The sequence below is a fragment of the Meles meles genome, chromosome 13 (genome assembly GCF_922984935.1).
Source record: "Meles meles chromosome 13, mMelMel3.1 paternal haplotype, whole genome shotgun sequence".
Classification (NCBI taxonomy): domain Eukaryota; kingdom Metazoa; phylum Chordata; class Mammalia; order Carnivora; family Mustelidae; genus Meles; species Meles meles.
The window spans coordinates 86,616,839-86,638,587 of NC_060078.1; the positions used below are offsets into that span (position 1 = coordinate 86,616,839).

General features: G+C 62.2%; 3 protein-coding genes across 5 annotated transcripts in view; 2 read left to right on the top strand and 1 right to left on the bottom strand.

The window, feature by feature from the left end:
- Positions 1–1,079, top strand: part of PPP2R2D (protein phosphatase 2 regulatory subunit Bdelta) — a 41,064-nt gene extending 39,985 nt beyond the window's left edge. For all 3 annotated transcript variants that reach the window (XM_046027911.1, XM_046027913.1, XM_046027912.1), the window contains one exon: positions 270–1,079. In XM_046027911.1, the coding sequence (XP_045883867.1) occupies positions 270–549 (280 nt within the window). In that variant the 3' untranslated portion in view covers positions 550–1,079. The remainder of the gene's footprint in view (positions 1–269) is intronic.
- Positions 1,080–1,193: 114 nt separating this feature from the next.
- On the top strand, positions 1,194–4,546 carry LOC123955656. Its single transcript, XM_046027914.1, has 3 exons — positions 1,194–3,738; positions 4,021–4,118; positions 4,203–4,546. The coding sequence occupies exons 1-3, from the start codon at positions 3,381–3,383 to the stop codon at positions 4,467–4,469; spliced, it is 723 nt and encodes a 240-aa protein (XP_045883870.1). The 5' UTR covers positions 1,194–3,380; the 3' UTR covers positions 4,470–4,546.
- Positions 4,547–8,350: 3,804 nt separating this feature from the next.
- On the bottom strand, positions 8,351–19,186 carry BNIP3 (BCL2 interacting protein 3). Its single transcript, XM_046027915.1, has 6 exons — positions 19,009–19,186; positions 12,778–12,925; positions 12,162–12,246; positions 10,963–11,069; positions 10,737–10,886; positions 8,351–9,272 (listed from the first exon to the last, which is right to left on the bottom strand). The coding sequence occupies exons 1-6, from the start codon at positions 19,052–19,054 to the stop codon at positions 9,227–9,229; spliced, it is 582 nt and encodes a 193-aa protein (XP_045883871.1). The 5' UTR covers positions 19,055–19,186; the 3' UTR covers positions 8,351–9,226.
- Between the last annotated feature and the right edge of the window lie 2,563 nt (positions 19,187–21,749).

Genomic DNA, 21,749 nt, shown 5'->3' on the forward strand with positions numbered 1-21,749 from the left:
AAGTGTGACTATTCTTTCTTCCTTTTCTGTTCTGTATTTTTTTTGCTGACGTGATTGTGCGTACACCGTTCAGCAGGAAGTTCCCACTGCATGTCTGTCTCTCCAGACCATCTTTAGTGTCGTTTTTCCTAGAAAGGTCTTATCAGGTAGAAGAGGGGTGAGGGAAGGAAGGGGACCCGCACAGGCGTCCAGGGCGCTGGGCCGTGCGCACGGCAGGGCTGTTGCGTGCTTCTCCTTGACAGGCGTTGCTCTCTTCTTGTCTCGAGCAGTGCCATCATGACGGGGTCCTACAACAACTTCTTCAGGATGTTTGACCGGAACACGCGGAGGGACGTCACGCTGGAAGCTTCCCGGGAGAACAGTAAGCCTCGAGCCAGCCTAAAGCCTCGGAAAGTGTGTACAGGCGGTAAGAGAAAGAAGGACGAGATCAGTGTGGACAGTCTGGACTTCAACAGGAAGATCCTGCACACGGCCTGGCACCCGGCGGAGAACATTATCGCCGTGGCCGCCACCAACAACCTGTACCTCTTCCAGGACAAGGTCAACTAAGGAAGCCAGCGCGGGGACTGAGCCCGGCCGTCTTCTCAGAGGAGGGGCGCTGTCCTCCCCGTGAGGAGCACGCGGTGCTGCCCGCTCCCCTTCGCAGACCGGAGGGGCCGGCCTCCCACCTGCAGCAAGCCGGGCGCGGGCCGCTGCTCCGTGGAGCCCCGCTCAGCGCGGTCGGTGCACAGTGCTCAGTAAAGGCCGTCACTCAAAATCCATGTATTTATTCAGTCTGAGCCTGCCCTTCCGGTTCGCAGACCAAGAGGTTAACGCCCAAGAGGAAAGTTGTCTGACGGAACATCTCTTTTTCTGAAACTCTTACCCCCCCCCGGCTCCCCCCGTCACACTCGGGCCTCACACGTGCGTGCCATCGTGCCCCTGCCCCTCCGCCGTCCTCCGAGCCCGGGTGGCCCTGTCGAGGGCGTGGTTCCCCAGCACGTCCCACAGCTTTATCCCCCACACCTGTACCTGCCATCACAGCCTCGGTGTGACCACTGAGTAAAACGACACACTATAAAAAGTGGTTTTAAATCCAAGAGAAGTATCGCCTTTTATTTGCTCTTGTTGCACGTAATGAAATTCTGCAGAGTCGCGCTTTGGAACAAGGGGTGAAACTGTCCCTCGCTGGCAGGATGGCGGCACTTGGGCTCGGAGCCTGTCCGTCCCAAACTCAAAGTCTGTTTGGTTGCTGTGGAAATGGTGCAGGTGACGCGCCAGGTAAGGTCTGCGCGAAGCCTGGCCCCCGCCCCCGGAGGGAAAGCCGCGAGCGGCGCCCTTGCTGCCGTGGGGGGACACGTCTGGGTCCCACAGCGCCTCCGTTCACAGCGGGGACGCAGACGTGCTTTGTTTCTAAGCCTTTTCAAAGTGGACTTGTGGGAGGGACGTTCTTTCTACAAACGGACAGGATCCTGTGCGCGCTGGACTTCGCGCTGCTTTCCAAGCCCGTATGTGACGCCATCACTGCCTTGGGGGTGGGTTTTTAAAGCAGGATCTTTGATACCAGAAATCAGCATTTCCCAAGACAATACAGACATGTACCAGGGCCAAGTGACTGGACCTTACTGGGATTCCACACACAGCCCTAGTCGCAGTGTCCTCCAGGGGACGGGAGCGCCTGGCCACACGCGCTGGTCTCGATACTTCAAGGTGTATCCTGATGACTAACACTACCTGTAAGAACAGAGACCTTGGTGACGAGCGTTCTGTTCGCTACGAGTTCATGGTCACAGAACGCCACTTTAGTACACGCTAAGTTAGAAATGGAGAGTTTCAAGTACAGTTCACCTAAACAGAACTCTCACTGTGTCCGTCGCTGGCACAGTCCGACAGAGCCCAGGCGTGGAGCGCAGCCTGCAAGGTCTCGCGCACCCTGGTCCTTCCAGAAGAGTGCTAGCGGGATGGCGTATCTGCGTCAGCTGCCGAAAAGGCATCACGAGTTGTGAACGTTTAACTGGATTCGGCTGTGTGTTCGGGCTGCCCGTCACCGAGGGGCCCCCACGGAGGGGAGCGCTGCCCCTGCGGCCGCCACGGCACTCCCCGTTCTCTCGTTCACGGTTACAGGCACCGTCTCTGTTGCTGAAAGTGAGTTGTATGAACGGTTTCATCTCAGAATTCTGTGCTGCTGTTTTCCTCGAAGCCTTCACGTTCTCTAGGCTGGAGGCCTGCGTCGGGGTGAAAGCGCTTTATTTATGTGTGGATTTAGACATGCTTTTTTTGTTTCGTTTCTTTGTTTTAAAGAAAAATCAGCTTCCAGTAAGCTAGTGTGAGATTCAGGAGCCTGGTGGTCGGCTGTCCGCAGATCACTGGCGCTTGCAGTGGGAGGACAGCAAAGGCCACGGTTCCCGGAGGATCTAAGCGGCCCGGAGGCCATGCCCCGCGCCCCAGGCGGCCCCCGCAGGCATCCCTGGCAGCCGGGCTGAGCCGGGGGCTCTGCTGCTCCACGGCGTGCTCAGGAGACCCCGTCTGCAGGTCTTTGCTTAAGGGGGTTGGAAGAAGGTCCGAATCCGCACTTGGACTTCTCTCTCAGACCCGTGCCCTGTGCCCCGAGGAGCGGGAGCCCTGACCCGGTCGGCCTGGGCGACAGCGACTCCTCGGCTCCGGAGGGGAAGGAGCAGCAGGCCCCTGCCCGTCCGGAGGGTGTCGGTCCTCGTGCAGAGCCCCCGTCTGAGGTGGGGTCTGCCCGAGGACCCTGCCGGGGGTGTGAAGTGGCGACAGAACCATCGTTCCCGTTACGGCCTGGTTCGGGTGCTCTGGCCGCCGAGTGCAGCAAGTCCAGAAAAGTCTTGTGCGAGCTGGTGTGATAACCAACCGAGACCCGCGGTCCTTGGCCTTCCCGGTGCAGAGAAGGCGGCACCCGGGGTCCCCAGACGGCAGCCTTCAGGCCTTGGCCTGCTGAGCCTGAGTTCCTTCGCTCACTGGGCGGGCCCGATGGCGTGGTCCGCTCACGCCTGCCTGGCCGGCCTCCACCCTGCTTGCCTTGGGTCCCACCCTCGGTGCAAAGGGGCTCCTTTGTGCCCAGGGCAGGGAGCACCCCAGGAGTCTGCACGGTCAGGGGTCAGGACGACGCGTGGGTAAAAGGCAGCCCTCCCCCTGACACAGGGCCGTCACAGGCAGTCATGGGGTGTTGCCGGTCTGGGTGCTAATCCCGATGGTGAGCACCCCTTCCCCTGGGTGCTTGCACGCAGGCCCTAGGCTGGCGGTTTCCCCCACCAGTGTGCTGGGGGGCCAGGTGGGTACCCGGTGGCACATGGTCACGGTGGGGGGCTCTGGCCTGCACTCTGGGCCTCTGGGCCCCACACTGCACCCCCCGTTGCTGGCGAGGGGCGGGTGCGTACAGGATGCGGGACGCGTACACGCCGTGGAGCTGTGGCCCCGGAGCAACGAGCAGAAGACTGTGTGGGGAGGGGGGGTCCGCTGGGCCTGGAGTCCACCGGCCCCATGTGCACCTCGTCCGCAACGTGTCCCTGTCCCCAGAGCGTGAGTGCAGGTGGGGTCCCAGCACCGGGGGTCCAGGGCAGGCAGCTGCCCCCTTGGCTGGGAGGCTGGGCTGCCGCCGCGTGGGACCACCTGGCCGGACCTTCCTGTCCTGCCTCAGGTGGCGGTCCTCCCCCGAGCACACGCCCCACATTCACTCTCGTGCCGTTGAGGATGGCGAGAGCCGGCGACACCGCAGTTTGTCTGATGACCCCACACCCGGTGAGTCCCCGACGGAGCCCCGTACCCACGCGGGTCTGCACACGCGTTCTGTGGGAGATTCCTTCCGGGCTGCACGGTCCAGAGGGTGCCGCTGACAGCCTGCTCCTGGCCGGGGTCCGTGGCCGTGCGGGCGGCCGCTGGAGCGCAGAGGGGCTGCAGGTGTGGGGAGAGCCCTGCCCCCGGCGTGGGGCTCCCTCGCAGCCTCTCACCCTCCCCAGGCTGTCGGGTGCGCCTGAGAGTTACTGAGACAGTCCACTCGTCTGCCGCCGACGTCATCGTCAGGGTCTCTGCAGCTCTCGAGACGTCTTCGACAATGTGTGTTCCGTGGGGATGAGGAGGAGGAGATCGTTGTTATTCCAAGAACGAACTTTCAGAGAAATGTATGTTCTCTGAAATCGAAGTATTTTAATGCAGTGTGAGTCAGTGGTTCTTGTTAGAAATGGTGATTTCCTTTTGTTTTTTAGTCGAGGTACAGTGAACCGAGACCAGTTCCAGGGGGACATGACCGCTACCTGCTCACATTGGGGAGTGAGCACCACAGCGACGCCGGTCGGCATCCGTCCCAACGCTCCCAGAACGCCGTGTCCTGTGACGAGAACCTCTCAGATCTGCTCCCGTCGCAGCTCCCGGTGCTGTTGCTACGTGTAGTCCCCACACCCGGGCTTCGGTGTGCAGCTGGACAGCGGTGCCTTTTCTTTTTTTTTTTTTTTTTTAGATTTTTATTTATTTGACAGAGATCACAAGTAGATAGAGAGGCAGGCAGGCAGAGAGAGAGAGAGAGGAGGAAGCAGGATCCCTGCCGAGCAGAGAGCCCGATGCGGGACTCGATCCCAGGACCCCGAGATCATGACCTGAGCCGAAGGCAGAGGCTTAACCCACTGAGCCACCCAGGCGCCCCCAGCGGTGCCTTTTCATTCCTTCCTCCCGTTTCTGCCAGCCCGACTCAGCACTGGCGGCCAGCAGCCCACTCCTGTGTCTGGGAGCTCGATGGTTGGTTTGCTTTTTTAGATTCCACATTGGGGGGGTGCCTGGGGGGCTCCATCGGTGAAGCGTCTACTTCGACTCAGGTCATGATCTCAGGGTCCCGGGAGGGAGCCCCACGGCAGGCTCTCCGCTCAGCAGGGAGCCTGCTTCTCCCCCTGACCCTCCCCCTGCTCCTGCGCTCTCTCTGCCTCTCTAAGATCACGAAAGAAAAAACAAAGGATTCCACGCGTACGTGAGACCATGCAGTGCTGAACATCGAGGTCCGTCCACGTTGGAAATGAAGGAAATGGCTAGATGTCCTGCTCTCTCGTGGCTACATAGTATTTCTCTGCGGGCGAGACAGGGAGCACACACTTAATCCATTTAAGGTGAACACTTGGGTGGTTTCCCAGTTCGGGCTGTTGGACGTAAGGCTACGAACCGGGGTGGGGTGTAGCGTCCAAGCAGTGCTCTGCTCACTTCCGTGCGCTCGGGCAGGAGCCTGGGCCGCGGCGCAGCGTCTTCACCGGCCGGAGCAGCCTCTGCCGTGTGCAGCTCGCACTCCGCCGGCAGCCCCGGGGGCTCCCTCCCTTGCCAGCACCTGCTGTTCTGATTTCAGCCATTGTGACCGGCGCGAGGCGACCCCTCGCTGTGGTTGATGCGCGTCAGGCAGCGATGTCGAGCACGGCCTCCCGTGTGTGTTGGCCGTCCGCACGTCCGCTCCTGTCTTCTGCCCATTTCTAATCCAACCGACTTGTTAGAGGAGGTCGTGGGGCTGCTCCCTCCCAGACACACAATTTGCAGACATTCCGTCCGACTCAGCAGGTTTCTGCTCCGGCGTGCTGGCGGCCTCCCAGGGCGAGCACCAGCGTTTCCGTTTGCTCTGGTCCAGTGGTTTATTTCTGCTTTTTTGCTTTTGCATTTGTCTCAAATCCAAAAATCCATCCCCAAGATCAGGGTCAGGGAGGTCACTGCCCATGGTCTTAAATTCATTGTTGGGTGTTTTTAACAGTTTTTTTAAAGATTTTATCTTAATTTAAAGATTGATCAGGGGCGCCTGGGTGGCTCAGTGGTTTAAGCCGCTGCCTTCAGCTCAGGTCATGATCTCAGGGTCCTGGGATCGAGTCCCGCATCGGGCTCTCTGCACTGAAGTGAGCCTGCTTCCCTCTCACTCTCTCTGCCTGCCTCTCTGCCTACTTGTGATCTCTCTCTGTCAAAATTAATAAATAAAATCTTTAAAAAAAAAAAAATACTTTAAAGGGCGTGCGTGCAGGCAGGGGCAGCGGGAGAGGGAGACTCTAGCAGACTCCCTACCGAGTGCAGAGCCCCCCACGCGGGGCTCCATCGCACGAACGACATCATGACCTGAGCCGAAATCAAGAGCTGGAGGCTTCACCGACGGAGCCCCCAGGCGCCCCGAGACGTGAACGTCATCTCTGTGCCCCGTGGGGGCTTGAACTCTCTCCACCCGCAGAGCCAGCCGGCGGCCCGCGTCACACTGTGCGGCAGCACAGGGGTCCGGACCGCCCGGCCCCGGGCTCCCGCCGCCCCTCTGGACGGTGCTGACCGTGTGCGCGTTCATTCCGGCCGCACGAGGCTTCCTCACGGTCGAGCTGCGAGTTCCCGTCGTGTGATGACTCTTCCGGGGGAGGCATCCTGCCCGTCTTCACACCTTCACCCACTCGCGCCAGGCCCCACGGACTCGGCAGCTGTTCTCCGGCTGGTCAGTCCTCCCGTCGGCCCTTCTGCATGTAGCTGCCATCCTGAGGGACAACCGTGCCTTTCTCCCACCTGTCTGCTGCGGGTGTGGACTCGGGCACGCCCGCCGGGCTCGGGCTTGTGCCTTGGCTGTCCCACTTCTGGTCCCTCCACTTTGGCGTCTGTCTTTTCTCCGTGCTGGCTTTGAGCCTTTCCCGACTCGGGCCCAGGAAACAGCCAGCCCGCCGCTGCTGGTTGGCATCAGGCCCTTCGGACGAAGCTAGATACGTGTTTGCCTGCACGCCTGCGTGGACGGCTGTGACTCAGGACCGAGAGCAGCGACAGGTGCCCCGTTAGCATCCCCAACCGGCTCTGGCCCGCCCCTTCCTGGCCACCCTGTACCGTCTGCAGGTCCACCTCCCCCCGCCCCACCAGGGTAGCCTCCTTTAAGAGTCAGGTGTCCCCCTTGGATGTTCTGGCTGTGAAGCATCGCTGGGGTTCTGAGTCCCAGGAAGGCGTGAGCCTTCCTTCCAGTCCCACGCCCTGCCTGCCAGCACCCCACGCCCGGCAGCAGCCGGCCTCCCGCACTTCTGGTCTGTCCGTCCTTTTCCCTAGTGAGTTCAGCTCCTTTCGCACTGTTTTGCACAAACAGCACACCATACGCATTTTTGCTGATTTGTATCTTTGCTAATACTTTGGCTCACCAGCCTGCAGTTTGGGCTCAGCTCCTCTCTTCTCCGTGGTTAGTATCCACCTGGCAGCTCGTCTGATGCCAGAAGGCCCATGTCCGAGCTGGGCCACCCTCCCCAGGCAGCCTCTCCCTGAGGCGCTCGGAGTCCCTGGGAGCGCGGCTGGCCCAGAGCACTGCCCCCGCCTCACGCCACCCGAGCAGGCCGGTCCCCTGAAGGGAAGGCAGGAGACAACCAGCCGGCACATGCGGCCGCGCCCTAGCGGCCTCCGCCTCCAGTGCCCGTTCCTGGGAGAACCGGCGCACCCCAGACGCCCCGGGTGTTGTGGCTCCAGCACGGGAGCCCCGTGGCACGTGTACCCGGCCAGCTGCGCACACACACCGCGCTGCCACGGAGAGTCTTACTGGACACGGATGGAGTCCTACAAGTGGGTCATAGGTCGCTTTCCAGGCGCCTGGTCTCTCTGCAGAGCCGTGTGCACCTGTGCCCCCAGCGCCCCGCGGAGCCTGCAGGTCTGGACTAGAGGCTGCACTCGGAAGGGGCAGCTCCGTGTCCGGATTCCTTAACACAACCCGAGCATGTGCGCTGGCTACTCAGCGAATCCAGTGGAAAGCACGAAGGACCACCTGCAAGACCCCAAGGCCTACAGCGCTATCACCCCACCCAAAGGCGAGAAAGAGACACACACAAATACAGCAAGAGTCCAATGTCCACCTCCACGCTGAGTGGGAGGAGCCTCCAGAAGGCCCCATGTCACTCAGAAAAGCCCTTTCCCAATAGCCCTGGAGGCCACCTACCCAGTTCTGCTCACTGCTCAGTGCCACCGAGACGAGGACGGAAGATTGCCTTGCAGAGGGCCCCCAGTCGCCCAGGCGATGCCTCAGGAAGGCCACGGGGTAGCGCCCAATCCTGAAAACGGGGGGCCTCGCGCGGCCCTGCTGGCTGCGGGCGCTCCGGACCCCAGCAGCGGAAGCATGAGCCCCGGTTCGCAGCGGAAGGCAAATCCGTCTGCTGAGTCACAAGAACTGGCTGGGCCGGAGCATGCCCCCGTGACGGGGAGCTTCATCTTTTCTGGAGAAGTTGCAGGAGTTCTCCTCCCAGTGAGCCGCCGTCCACGCAGAAATTTTAGCAACAAAAGTGTTACGTAACACAACCGAGCTGAGGATGGAAACGGGGAGCACATACACGCGGGGACACAGGCCCAGAGGCAGCCTTGCGGAGGTCATGCCTCAGGCAGGTAACAGACAAGGGCGGACGCCTGGTTTAATCAGAAAGCTTTCTGACGTTTATTTTTTTTTTTACTTTAACGTTTCATTTCAACCATACGTGACCACAGTCCTCTCTGAAGGATTTGGCAGAGATTTATTTTTTCCTATTTCCAGTCTCTTGTAGACAGAGGTTTGCTTAGAACGAAGCTGATTCTAGAGCACAGAAACCGAGCACAAAGAGGACTCGAGGCAGCAATCCAGGCGCTGAGAAAGGGAAGACGTGAGCAGGGGCCCGGGACAGACGATGACCGTCCGGGGCGGCCGCAGGGCCCGCAACTTCGTGCCGGAGGCAGAGCAGGAGTCGGGCGTCTGCCCCCCGGACCCCGCGGCGTCACTGGCAGCGGCGGTCGGCGGAGTCGTCAGCGGAGACATCCTGCCGGCTCACGGCCAGTGCTTCCGAGACCAGTGTGAGTGTAAGGCCACAGGATCCACTGGGGACAAGCCCCGTACGCAGTCACTTTAATAAACATTCATTCTTATTTTAATAAACGTCATTCACTCTTTCCAAATATAAAGTATTTTAACTGAGTAACTGGATACAGATAATTTTTGTTAAAATACTACACGTCGTATCTAGTGTGTTGAAATTATTAACACTTTGCTACTTATGACACCCGAACAGAACTCACGACCCGGTTTCTACAGGAGACGCTCCTCGGCAGCACACGCACAGTAATTGATCCCGTAGGTTCGAGTACAGCTTAGCGTGTTGGGGTTTTTCCGTCTTGTCTTTCGTCGCGGCGGACGAGGAGCACACGGTTCACAGAACAGCCAGCCGGATCAAGAGACGCGCTCCGCTCGGCCCCAGGCGGCTCTTCGGCTCGCGGCGCCGACCCCCCGCTGCGGGACAGAGGCCGGCTCCCAGCTTCATCAGAAGGTGCTGGTGGAAGTGGTCAGGCGCCTCCCGATGTAGATCCTGCAAGGAAGAAGCGACAGCAGCTCGCACAGCCACAGCTCTCACGGCGGAGACAGGGCACGCGGGCGGCCTAGAGTGCCTGCAGCCGGGGACGGGCTACCCTGGACCTGCTTCTAAGAGCCTGGGGTTGAGTCTCTCCGTTTAAGGGTCTCTTCTCCGGTGGGCGCATCAGGACTCAGTGTCCCGTTTCTACATCCACCTCAGAAGACGGCCAGCTGCGCTCTCCCACGGATGCGCTCAGTCCCCATACAGAGGCGGCCACTAACCGGCCACAGAAAGGCCGTCGTGGTCTGTCTGTAAGTTCACGCAGTGACACGCTGCTGGGGAGTCACCCCCAGGGCGTCACCCCCTGCCGCGCCCGTGGGCAGAAGAGAGCCCCCAGGTCCTGCCGGGAGCCACCTCAGAGGAACGGGAGGCTGGACTTCGAGGACCAGAAGCGCCGCGAGCCTGGCAGGAGCAGAGAGGGGCAGGACGGCAGCGGGCCGCGGGGACCCACCCTGACACGAAGGCCCAAGCCGGGGACTGAACGTGCCCCAGGCCCTGCTCCCACAGAGCCTAACCTGCTAGCCCTAGAGGAAACCCAAGCCCGGCTCTGAGACACATAGGCCAGGATGAAGCTGGCGGGGCCATGCTGAGAGCCAGAGCTCCGGACGGGAAGGGGGCACGGTCTGGCCCAGGACCAGGGAGGGCTTCACGTTGGACGCGGACGTCCAGGAGCCTCTGGCCCACTGGGAAGCCACGTCCCAGGCACAGTTCCCAGAACCAGGGTATGAGGCTCTGAAGGGAGCGCGGGGAAGGCAGCCCTGGGCTTGCTTACTTCCCGCAGAGCTGGCAGGCAAGACGGAACCTTGCAAGACCAGGAAGTGCCCACCTGCCCTAAGACTTCAAACACCCCAGGTCTCTTGCGCCCCATCCCCTGGTCTGGGAAAATGGGGAGACAGTGCTTCGGGGGCTGTCTCATCCCGTTTCCCTGGGGCCCCGGAGGCCAGCCTCCATCAGACGCTCACAGTGACCGTCCGGTCTGTCCAGCCAGCCACACGCACAGACACCGTCGCACCCCAAGACTGAGGCTGGAGGGGAGCCCAGCCCGCAGCACGAAGACACCAGAGCCAACCGGGGCTCACGTCCCTGCTGCCGGAGCACGGCTGCGCTGTGGAAGTGGGGCGGCTCCCCAGCCCAGCCACCTGCAGTGAGGGACAAGTCCACACGGTGCGGGAACGAACGAGTGAGGCTGTGTCCGCACTGACACGGGACGGTCAAGTAGACAGCGGGCAGACATGCACGCAGGGCTCCGTCAGGGCCACCCCCACCAGGAGCGAGGGGGCTGGGGCCCTTCCCGGGCCTGGGGCCGTGATCCGGGCCTCGCTTTACCTAAGCGGACTGACGATCTGCACCCAGAGCACAGGTTTCCAGATCCCCCGCACCCAGGACCACGCGGAGGCGGCCCCGCGCGGCCTCACTCACCCCAGCCCGATGGCCAGCAGGTGGGAAAGCAGCAGGGACGGGAGGAAGACCTTGAGGAACTCCGCCGAGAAGATGCCCCCCTTCTTCATGACGCTCGTGTTCCTCATGCTAAGCACGGCCGTGCGCTTCGGGTGCTTGAACAGCAGCTCCCTGGGGAGGGGGACGCGCAGTGAGCGGCCGGCCCCGTGCCCAGGACCCGTGCCCCCGCGCCACCGCACACACTCACTTGGGGGGGATGTTTTCTGGCCGACTTGACCAGTCCCAGATCCAGTCGGAGTTCTTCTTCAAGATGCTCTCGACTTCCTTCCTTCTCTCCATGTAATCTTCCTCCGACTACGACAGAACCAACACGCGCCGCGCTTAGCGCTGCCCGGCCCCGCCGTGCTGTGCCCCGCACCGCGCGTCCCTCTGTTCCAGACAGACACAGGGACACCAGACGTGGTCTCCTGAGGAAGCAGGGCGCAGGACAGCGACGCCAACCACAGGGCAGGTTTTCCGAGCAGAAAATCCAAGTGCTCCGCAGGCCCACGCGGCTGGGCCGACACACGGCCGCGCACCGTGGTCTTTGAAAGGGCAGTTTCATTCACTCACACCCCTGTCATCTCAAGCTACACCTGAGATACGTAAGGCCAAACACTAACTAACAGACTTTCCGGTTTCTTGCTTTAAAAAACTCTGAACCCACTGCCTGAAATCCTGAAACACTCTGGAATGCAGGTGCAAACCCAGCCAGTGGCCCTGAGACCACCACCTGGGGGACCGGGAGGGACAAAGCCTGGGTGGGAGGGAGGCCTGGCGGGGGGGATCCCATGGGATCAAGGGCCTCGGTGGTACTGATCACAAGACCCCGCTTCCTAAGCGATTTTGGAATAAACAGAAAGTCCACTGTTCCATGATCACCACTGAGAACACCCAGAGGACGCTTCCCCCGCATCCCACCGCACGCCAGGGTAGCAGTCCTAGGGGGCCAGGGCCCGCGTTCCCCGAGACCCATCTCCCCGACAGCAGGACACAGCCCCGCCCGGCACGTCAGACCCAGAAGCATCCACCCAGTGCACGCAGGGGCCTCACACGAACTGACTGGCCCGCCTGCTCCTGACACTGAACAACCGCTCAGCGCGGCAGGGCCACCCCGACTGCCGGCCACAACAGAGTGCTACCCCTGAGGGGCCCCCAGAGGTCCTAGCCCCATGGGTCCAGCCGGGCTCCAGGCCTAAGAGAAGCCGCCTGCGCTCCTCGTGCGTCCTCGGGTGGCAGCTGAGGGCCGCAGAGGCCCCATGACACCTGCTCCGGTCAGCTCAGCGGGAGGCCGAGCATGGGGATGCCCCACCGCAGCTCTAAGAAAAGCAAGAGCCCCCCTGCCACCCCGAGAACACCCGTCTCTGCTCGGCCCCACTGCCCCACCCCACTGCCGGCGCAGCCCACCTGAGAGCTGTTCTTCTCCCCGATGCTGTGTGTGTCGAGTTCCGAAGCTCGGGCGGTATCCTGCGGGGTCTGTGAGCGCGGCGGGCTAGTGGGCGCAGGGAGGAGGACAGAGAAACCGAATGTTGGCACGGTTTGTTACAAGACGCCAAGCCCCCCACAGGCCCGGCCTGTCTCCTCTGAAAGGAGGAAGCGCTGGCCCCGGCCCCCAGGTCTCCCCTCCCACCGTCACCGGTCCCCTCCGGCTGAGCTCGACAGGCGGCAGGGAGCCGGGGACAACATGACCCCCAGTGTGGCCTCCTGCGGCCTTCTCACCGGGTCTGTGCTCCACGGCACAGCCCGAGGGCCCCCGACCTTCGCTTTCCGACTCGGCCGTGCTAACGCACAGCGGCTCGCAGTGACCGAGCTGACGGAGCCGGAACATGCCGGGACGCAGGGTGCGTGCCGCCCCCCCCCCCCCCCAGGCCCCCAGCTTTACCGCGGTCCCTCCACAGGCCAGACCCCATCCTTCCCAGCACAGGGCAAGCCTCCCACAATGCAGGCAGGGCTCGGGAGGCCACTCTGGGCCGCAGCCCGTGCCGGTCAACCCGCAGGCGCAGACGGGCTCCCCCACACCCACCTGTCGCAGTGGGAGCTCTTCGAGCTACTCCGTCCAGACTCATGCTGGGCATCCAGCAGAATTTTTTCCAGGTCGCCGTTATAGACAGACACAGAGGCCGGGACGCCGCTCCCGTTCCCGTTGCTGAAGTGCAGTTCCACCCAGGAGCCTGGCGGAGACACGGAAGGGCCCGGTGGAACCTACTGCCCACCGCGGAGCCCCGTCCTAGCGTCGCAGCAGCCTGACTCCTTGAAACACACCGAGACACACGCCTGGCGCCCACCTCCCGTAGGTGCGCCCCAGCCGGTCTCCTGCCACCCCGACGCCGGGCAGATGCCTGGCAACCCACTGGGCCAGCGGAGTCCAACAGACCACGATGCTTTCTTTCCGCGCAACTTTCAGAAGAGAAAGGGCTCGACAAGAGCTTAAGAGATTAAAGTGCTTCGAAGGTTTGTACAATCTCTGCGCCGCTCAGTTCCACAGCAGCATTGCACTCGGATCCTGACGCCCCACGAACCCCGGACTGCTGGTCTGTGTCTACTTCCCTCATACTTCGCTAGAACAAAGGCAGGTTCCCCCCGAACGTGACTGACCAGGGCAAACCATCCCCGACGTGCTCCGTTAGCCACATCTTTGCAGGAAGGAAGTCTGCCTTGTCGAACTAGAAAGGACCACAGGTAAACATCCCGCGCGGCCGCTCTCCGGATTGTGCCGGTACGGAGAGCCGTCTCGGCACCAGATCGGCCGCTACCCAACAGGACCGAGAACCTGCCACCCCCGGCCCACCCCCACGCCCGACACGAGCCACGGTCTTCGGCAAGGCTGGTCTGTGGCCACCCCAGTGGTTGCACTTCCGTGTAACTTCTCTCCGACTCAGCACTGTCCCAAGTACACCATGCCACACAGAGGGACCGACTCGTCAGCACCGCGGTCCCGGGCGGCAAGGACAGGCTGCGCAGCCGCAACCCGTGTCTCGGGAAGCCGACAGCTGGCGGAGCCCAGGAGCAGCCCCAGCCCGGAGATGGGTGGGTGCGAGCCCCACACACCCGTCCTGGAAGCACGGCAAGCAGCAGGCTCGGCCCCGCCGGGGAGGTGGGCTGGGACCCGACAGCAATGCCTGGGGGGCTGGACGTGGGGGCCACCGAGCACTGGCGGATGCGTGCGCGTGGCTGAGCAGCCCGCACGCTGGTGGTTCACGAGCACCTACGGCTCGAGCATAGACCGTCCACCCGTGAGGTCCGCGGCAGCAACCCCGAGTGCTGCCATAACCGCGGAGAGCGAGCGCGTGCGTGCCAGGAGGGACCCGATCGTGATCTGAGCTGAAACCAAGAAGAGTCCGTCCCCTAGCCGACTGGGCCACCTCAGCGCCCCCGTACTGCTCGTTTCGTGGCAGCCACTCTCTCACGTTCGTCCACCCAGACCCCGGGCAGCCCGCGGCCAGCAGCAGCATGTGCACGTTCAGCGGTCCTAGGACAGGCCTGGCCCCTGATGCAGCGGAACCGAGTGCGGTCCTCCCAGTAAACCAGTCTTTACATTCGGCCCTTCTGGGACAGTGTCTCGTGCGGCTTCTTTGACGTTTCTTTGATTTCGAATGGAACTGGCCGTCTTCTCCAGACTTACTGGCCACTTGGACAGCATCTTTTCAAATTAGCTGCTCACGGGCACCTGGGTGGCTCAGTCGGTCGAGTGTCTGACTCCTGGTCTGGGCTCAGGTCATGATCTTGGGGTCCTTAGGTCAAGCCCTGCGTCAGGCTCTGTGCTCTGCAGGAGTCTGCCTGAGATCCCCCCCCCCCGCACAGGAAATAAACTAGTGGTTCAAACGTAAGATACAAGCCTTTCTCCACCCAAACATGCACAATAACATCCCCTGTGGCCTTTTCAGGTTTAATGTCACGTTCTTTCCAACGTAAGTCTTTGCTTTTAATTCAAAGTTTCAATCTCTTCCTACTCTTGAGGCCTGGAGACCTGGCTGGTGTTTAACGAGCCCAGCTTCCGTCTGTGCACGTGGTCCCAAACGGGTGATCTTCCCTGCAGACAAACAGCTGCCCGGCACCACTCACTGCCCGGACTGCGCTCGCTGCCCCCCGCCCCGCTACCTCCTCTGCCAGAACTCAAGTTGCCACATGCGCGGGTCCGTGTCTGAGCCCAAGACGGTTAGTTTCTCTATTCTGTGTCACAGGTCTGTGTATCTCCAGCACCATCGGTTAGAGGCCACTCTGGTGGCCTACGGAGGACGGGGCAGCACGGGCAGGGGAAGGCAGACCCAGAAGACAGAAATGCAGGGACGAGAGACACGCAATGAGCCATGCTCGCAGGTACCTTCAGTACCAGCACGGTGACCCACGACAGCCCAGCCCCACACGTGGCGCGCTGGCCCAGCCCGGCCCAGTCCACTCCGCCTGTGGGCCGAGGCACCAGCAGGCCTCCAGCTGCCCAGTGAGCCCAACAGGCAGCTCTTCCGAGTCCTAACTTGCCCCTGGCAGTTGAATAGGTCACCTGCATCAGAAAAAGCAAAGACCCCGGCAGCCAGCTAGCTAACAAAGATCACACAAGCTTTCCAGTGAATGCGAACTTGTCTCTTCAAGGTCTCAACTGCCTCGCGCTGGCCCTGCCCACACGAGCACGTCCCTAAGGCACGAGAAGGCAGGGCCGGCCGCAGCCAGCACATCCCCCGGGGCTGCAGTGACTCCAGGCCCTTCCACACCCCCGCGACCACGGCGACCACGGAGCTCCGAGCCTCCGGACCCTGACGCGTCATGAAAAACCTCCAGAGTGGGAGTCCTGCCCCGGAGCCACCCGGCGGCCTCGCAGACCAGCCCCGGCACAGTTCCGTCCTCCGAGGCTCCTTCCCCGCCACGCAGATGCTCGGCTCATGATGTCAGCCGAGCCTGAGGGGTGACATCACTTCTGACGTGACCCGGGGTGGGGATGGCGCGGGGGCTGTCAGTCCCCCCTCCACACACACACACAGGCCGGAGACAGATTCTCGGGCAGAGAGCAGCCGACATGGGCTGGTCCCGGCTCCTCACGCACCTGCTGCGGACCCCAAGCTCAGGGGCTCCGACGACGCCCGGCCCAGGTGCAGTCGCTCCCTAAACAACTCACGAACTCAGGAAGCCACTTTACTTCCCTGTACCCAGTTATCGGGAAGGACAGAGCTCAGGTACAGCCCGCTGCAAAGACCCCCACGCTGGGTACGAGGAAGGGGGGCCACGCTCCCCGCACGTCGGCTCGTCTAGTGCAAGCGTCTCTGAACCTTGCTGTGTGACGTCTAACCCATCTCCAGCCCCTGCCATCCCTGGAGGGGGTGTCCACCCTCTGATCCCACCCCCGTGTGGCGGCCACCGCCCCACTGAGCCACCGCACTACCACAGCGTTCCAAGGGAGCACCTCACGGAAGGGGCTCTTTATCAATAAGCCACTAGTCTCACTCAAATTCCAAGGGTTTGGGGGGCTCTGTGCCACAGAGCAGGGAGAAAGTTCACAGACGAACATTTTCCGGCAGATTCAACTGGAACGCCGACCGGCTCAGCGGGAGTGCGCAACTCCTGGTCCCGGGGCTGCGAGGTCACACTACGTGTTGGGCGCAGACGTTACTTACAAATAAAGTCTTCAAAAAAGTAAAAAAATAAACGTATATAATGCACACGTAACACCATTAGACACACGTATTTTCTGTTGTTGTTGTTACACCACAAGGGCCAACTGAAGACTCCAATGAGACAAACTCCTGTTTTTTACAATCACGTCCCCAAAAGCCCTAAGCACCCCAAGAAAGCAAAAAAAATCCCATGCTGGACTGTCTATGCCTTAGAGTCCAAAAGCTGTACTCCAAGAATGATTTACCAGGACGAGAGTTTTATTATTAACCTGAACTACCGGGCAGGAAGCACAGCACGGGGCCAGGGACAGGGGCGGGCGACCGCGCCACCCACGTCACCCAGGAGTTAAGATCACTCACCTTTTTAAGCAAGAATCATGGGGACTAAGGCAGCTTCATGACCTCAGAATCACAACGTATGGAGTAACTCGGTTTATCAAAAAACAGACCGTGGTGTTACCAGCCCAAGGCAGGCCTGCCTTCCTAACTCCACGCACCTCTCCCTGCCGTCTCCCCCGCACACACCGCGTGTCCACGTCCCATCTCCCCACAAGCTAGAGACGGGACGCCCCACGCAGCTCCTGCCTCTCCTGTGACAGAGGACAGACTCCCCTAGCCCCACTGCCCGCTCCACGACCCAGGGCAAGTGTTTCCGGCCACAACAGTGGAGCCCACGAGGAAGGCCACCCCCCTGCGTGGCACAGCACTGTGGAAGCTGGTCTGGAAGGCGGAGGCAGAACCCCAGCCCACGAATGTTTTGCTCAGGTTGTAATGGAGACGCTGGGCAGCCAGGTGGGAGAGCACTGATGAGGGGAGCGGCAGGCACCCCAGTAGCCTTCACGACGGTGGGATGCAGACCTCACGGAGGGATGCTGGAGACGGCTGGGCAGAGCGGGCTTCCTCCTGGGAGGTGCGTTTTATTTTAGGAAACGGCAGGTTCTCAAAGCTCTGTGTAAACACGGCCACTCTCTACAGTGCTGAAACTGTGCTTCAGAAAACAAACAGCAACAGAGAAGAGCTTCTCAGGTGAGACAGGAACCAGAGACCTGCCAGACCCGTCAACTGTGAACTAATGGAAAGGGGCTGGAGCACTCGGATAAGCCCACGTTTCCTCCCCAGGTCGGGCGCCAGCACCCTGCGTCTGGGCTGTCCTCATTCCGGCTCCCAGCACCCCACCGGCCCTTCCCTGGAGCCCCACCCTCCCTCTACTTGTGGTTGCCTGCCCTCTTTTCCACTCGGCCTCGGGGCCTGTCACGGTGACCATCTGTGAGATTGGGGGATGGGCCAGGAGGATCTAGGGGCTGAAACCCCCTCGCTGTCCAACCTCACAATACCATTTCCCTTCCAAAGAAATCAGCTTTTCCTCTTCAGACACCTGTGCCCATCGTGGGCTGCTTGCCCAAGCCGTGGGGCCGCCGGATGCAGAGCCTGCCGGGTGGGGGGGGCGGGGGGCTTCCCCTCCCTGATGCCACGTGCCCACGAGCAGCTCAACGTCGTGTCCAGGGGTCCCGTGGGAAGTCAGTGAGGCAACCCCACCCCGTGAGGCCGGCACCATGGGCACAGCGAGCTCCTCTCCCGCCGGGCCTGGGGCAGGCACTGACCGGTCCTGCTGGACAAGGGCTTCAAGCACAATGATCGAGGGCAGGAGGACAGTTCTGCCGGCACCTCCGGGCGGGCTCACGGGGCTGGCCCAGTCCGCGCTCCAAATAGAAACAAGAGGTCGTAACGGCAGGACAGACAGGCGACGAGCACCGCCTCGGCCAGGAACCAGGCCTGGGTTCACATTTCTGGGCAGCTGTGCGGCCCCACGGGACGGAGACAAGTGACTCCACCCCCCGCGGCCGGGCCAGCCAGTGCCCCGCAGCACGTCGGCCCCAGACGGGGCGCAGAGACGCCGCAGGCTGAGCTCCGGCTCCGTGTGGGACCCGTCTACAGAATCAGCAGAGCAGACACGACCCTCCGGCGCAGACGCTCGGCCTCGCCATGACTCAGCACCCGGGGTCCGGCGGGGCGGGGGGCGGGGCCCCTCGGGAGGCCTGGACCCCCGGAGACCGGCCCCAGGCTGCGGGGCCAACCCGGCTGGGGGGCCGCAGCCCGGTAACTGGGCAAGGGCTGGTCCGGGTCTTACGGGGGAGACTTTCTAGCCCGGTCCGGGGCCGCGCGCAGACACGGGGCGCAGGTCGGCAGCGGCTGCGCCCTCCAGGGACGTGCGTGCGGCGCGGCCCGGTCCTGCCCCGCAGACTCTCGCTCGGACACGAACGCCGCCCGCGCTCGCTGGACCTTCCGCTCGGGCCTAGCAGGGCCGTGCGCCGCCGAGCCCTTCCCAGAGCTCCCGGGGCGGGAGGGTCTGCGGACCCAGCAGGCCGGCCGCGGCCGGGGCCAGAAGGATCCCGCGAGGCCTGCGACGGCGTCCGCGCTCCCCGGCGGCCGGGCAGGACGTCCAGCGAGGCGGAGCCCGAGCCGGCCACACGGTCCCTCCCACGGCCGCCCGACGCGGCCCGACCCGCCGGCTCGGCCCACACCCCGCGGGCGGCGCACGGGCTGAAGCACGACCCGCGGGGCCTCCGCCCGGCCCGCCCGCAGCCGCCGCAGCCCGTCCTTCCCCGGCCCGCGACCCCGACCCCCGACCCCCGCCGGCCCCGCGGCCTCACCCTGCAAGTTCTCCTCCTGCAGCCCGGGGGTCCCGCTCTGCGACATGGCGGCGGCTCGGGGGGCGCCGGGACGCGGGCTCCGGGGACGCGAGAGCGCTCGGCGGACGAGCCGACGACTGACGCGCGCCGGCGGACGCCCCGCAGATAAAGGGCGGAGGAGCCGCGGCGCCGCCCATGGGTCGCGGGGCGGGGCCTGGGCGTGCGCGAGAACGCGAGGCGCGCGGGGCGCGTGCGGCGCGTGCAACGCGTGCGCAGGGCGGGTGGAAGCCTCGCCCAAGGACCGCAGCGCGCGTGCGCGGAACAGGCGCTGACGAGCGGGGCGCGCGTGCGCAGGGCCAGACCTGAGGAACCGGACGCGCGTGCGTGAGGCGTGGGATGGGGGGCCTGAGGAGCGGAGTGCGTGTGCGCAGGCGCGGTGGGGGGCGGAGACTGAGGTGGTGTGGTGGTCGCCCTCCGCGGGGCGGGGCCGCAGGCGGGGCGTGGTCTGCGGAATCTGGGTGCGGATTGCAGGACAGACCTACGAGGGTGCTTTGGGACTGCGGATGCGCTGAGTACCCGCCCTTCACCTGCAGAGACGGCCCAGGATCCCGACCCTCACCTGCGTGACCAGCACCAGTCCCGACCCTCACCTGCGTGACCAGCACCAGTCCTGACCCTCACCTGCAGAGACCGCCCAGGATCCCGACCCTCACCTCAGTGACCAGCACCAGTCCCGACCCCACCTGCAGAGACGCCCAGGATCCCGACCCTCACCTGCGTGGCCAGTCAGAGCCAGCTGCTACAAGTCAGACTCCCAGGAAGTCAGCCCAGTACCTGGAGCAATCAGTATCTGTCACCCCCATCAGTGAGCCCCAAAGGGCCCGCCCCCCTGAGTCCCCGAGGCCTTCCCGCTTCCTGTGCCTACCTCCGGCTCAGGACCAACCGGAGAAAGCCAAATGCTCCTTAGCCAGTCCTGAGGGCCCCTGCTGTCGTTCCCCACCCCAGCCTCCATCAGGACCCCCTTCCCACGATGACATCTGGCACTCCCCTCCCTGCCCCCGGCTCTCTGCCGCTCGGGAGTGCCCTGGGACTCCTGCGCTGTCTGCTCCGGAGAGACGCATTCATCTTTCTGGCTTTCCTTCCGGACGCAGAGCTGCTGGCCTTTCCCTCGCTTGGGCAGTCTCGTTGACTCAGCAAGTGCTGACACGCGGGGCCCTGTAGGGCGAGGGAGCAAGCAGTGCTGCTTCCCCACAGAGACCCGCCTGCAAGCCCTCGGAGGTTCCCAGGGCACCCCTGTCCTCCCCCTGCGTCCCACAGCTCCTCGGGGCCCCTTCCTGGGAAAACCCGGGCCGAGCTGCCCGTCCGGTCTTCCGGCCCACAGAGGCAGCCCGTGCACCTTTATTTAGATGTTTTTTCTCTTGGAAAAGTTTCGTAGTTTTCACAGCAAGTCTCGCCCTTCTTTTGTCAGACACACCCCTGAACGGTCCTGTGTTATGTTTCGGCACTTGCTGTTAGATTTCACTTGTTCTGCTAGTGCAGAAATAGGACATTTTTGTGCATTGGCACATCCTGCAATCTCGCCAAAACTTGCACTTTTTTTTTAATAAGCCTCTAAACTCTCCATACGCAATTACTGGGAAATGTTTAAGGAAACATGTTTCTTCCCGCAACCTGAATTTCCCTCTCCACGAGGGAGATGGCAGGTGCCATCCCTCGGAGGACCCCCACGTGAGAGCGGCCAGAGGCCTATCTGTAAACCAGCCCGTGATGGTCACAGGTGAGGTGAGGTCGGCTGCCCCTGGAGGCCCCAAAGTGGAGTCAAGGGTCCGTGGAAAGCGCAGTGGGAAACGGAAGGGGCCTTGGTGGTGGTGTGACGACTGTGCCCCTGACCCCGCTCTCACCTTCCCTCCCCAGAAACAGGGCCACTTCTCAAGCCACGATCATCAAACTTCTCTGCTGCCGTGTCCCCCGAAACAACTGTGAAAAAGTCACCTTCCACACCTAACGCAGACGTCTACCTTCTACATCACAAGTGTGAGCCTTTGCAGGGGTATGAGTTCCGGCGCGCCGTCATCGTTGCCGTGTTCATCGCAGTGGCTTGTGTTCCGTTTGCAGGGCTTCCGGGAAAAGAGCAGTTTTTATTCTGAAATGACTCTAAGTCGGAAAGGTGAGGAAACGATGATCAGCTGCAGACCCGGAGCCAGGCAGCAGCGGATGCCGGAGGAAGTCGGTCCGGCCCAGCTTACGGCAAACAGAGGCAGAAGCGGATTTCTACCGTCTACAATCACCCTCACTGTGACCAGCGATATTCCAGTTAACATCAGTTTGTTGACAAAATAAGCCCAGTTTTGAGGACACCTGGCCTGATCACTGACTGGAGCGCAGCAACAGGAGTGACCCGTCACCAGTTTCCCAGTCGTGTCCTGTTGCCAAGGGACAGGTTCTCGGTGAACTCAGGCTCCGACGGAAGCTGAGCTGGAGGGAGCAGGTGCGGCGCAGAGGGAAGGTTTCGTGGGCTCACAAAGGAATATGTTACCAGCTCGCTGTCTCTCGGCTGAAAATAAAAAGTCGTCTTAAATCTGGAAAAACAAAACACTTATTAAAAGTCAGCAAAAAGTCATAAAAATTAGAGCAGTCCTGCTCAGTTCAGTCATCTCCGGGTCACTGGTTCTCGTTCTGCTTGGATACAGCGTTTCTACCACTTCTGGAAATTTTTACCCAGCTCAGCTTTATGATCGCCGTGATTAGCAGCCTGTGCCCAC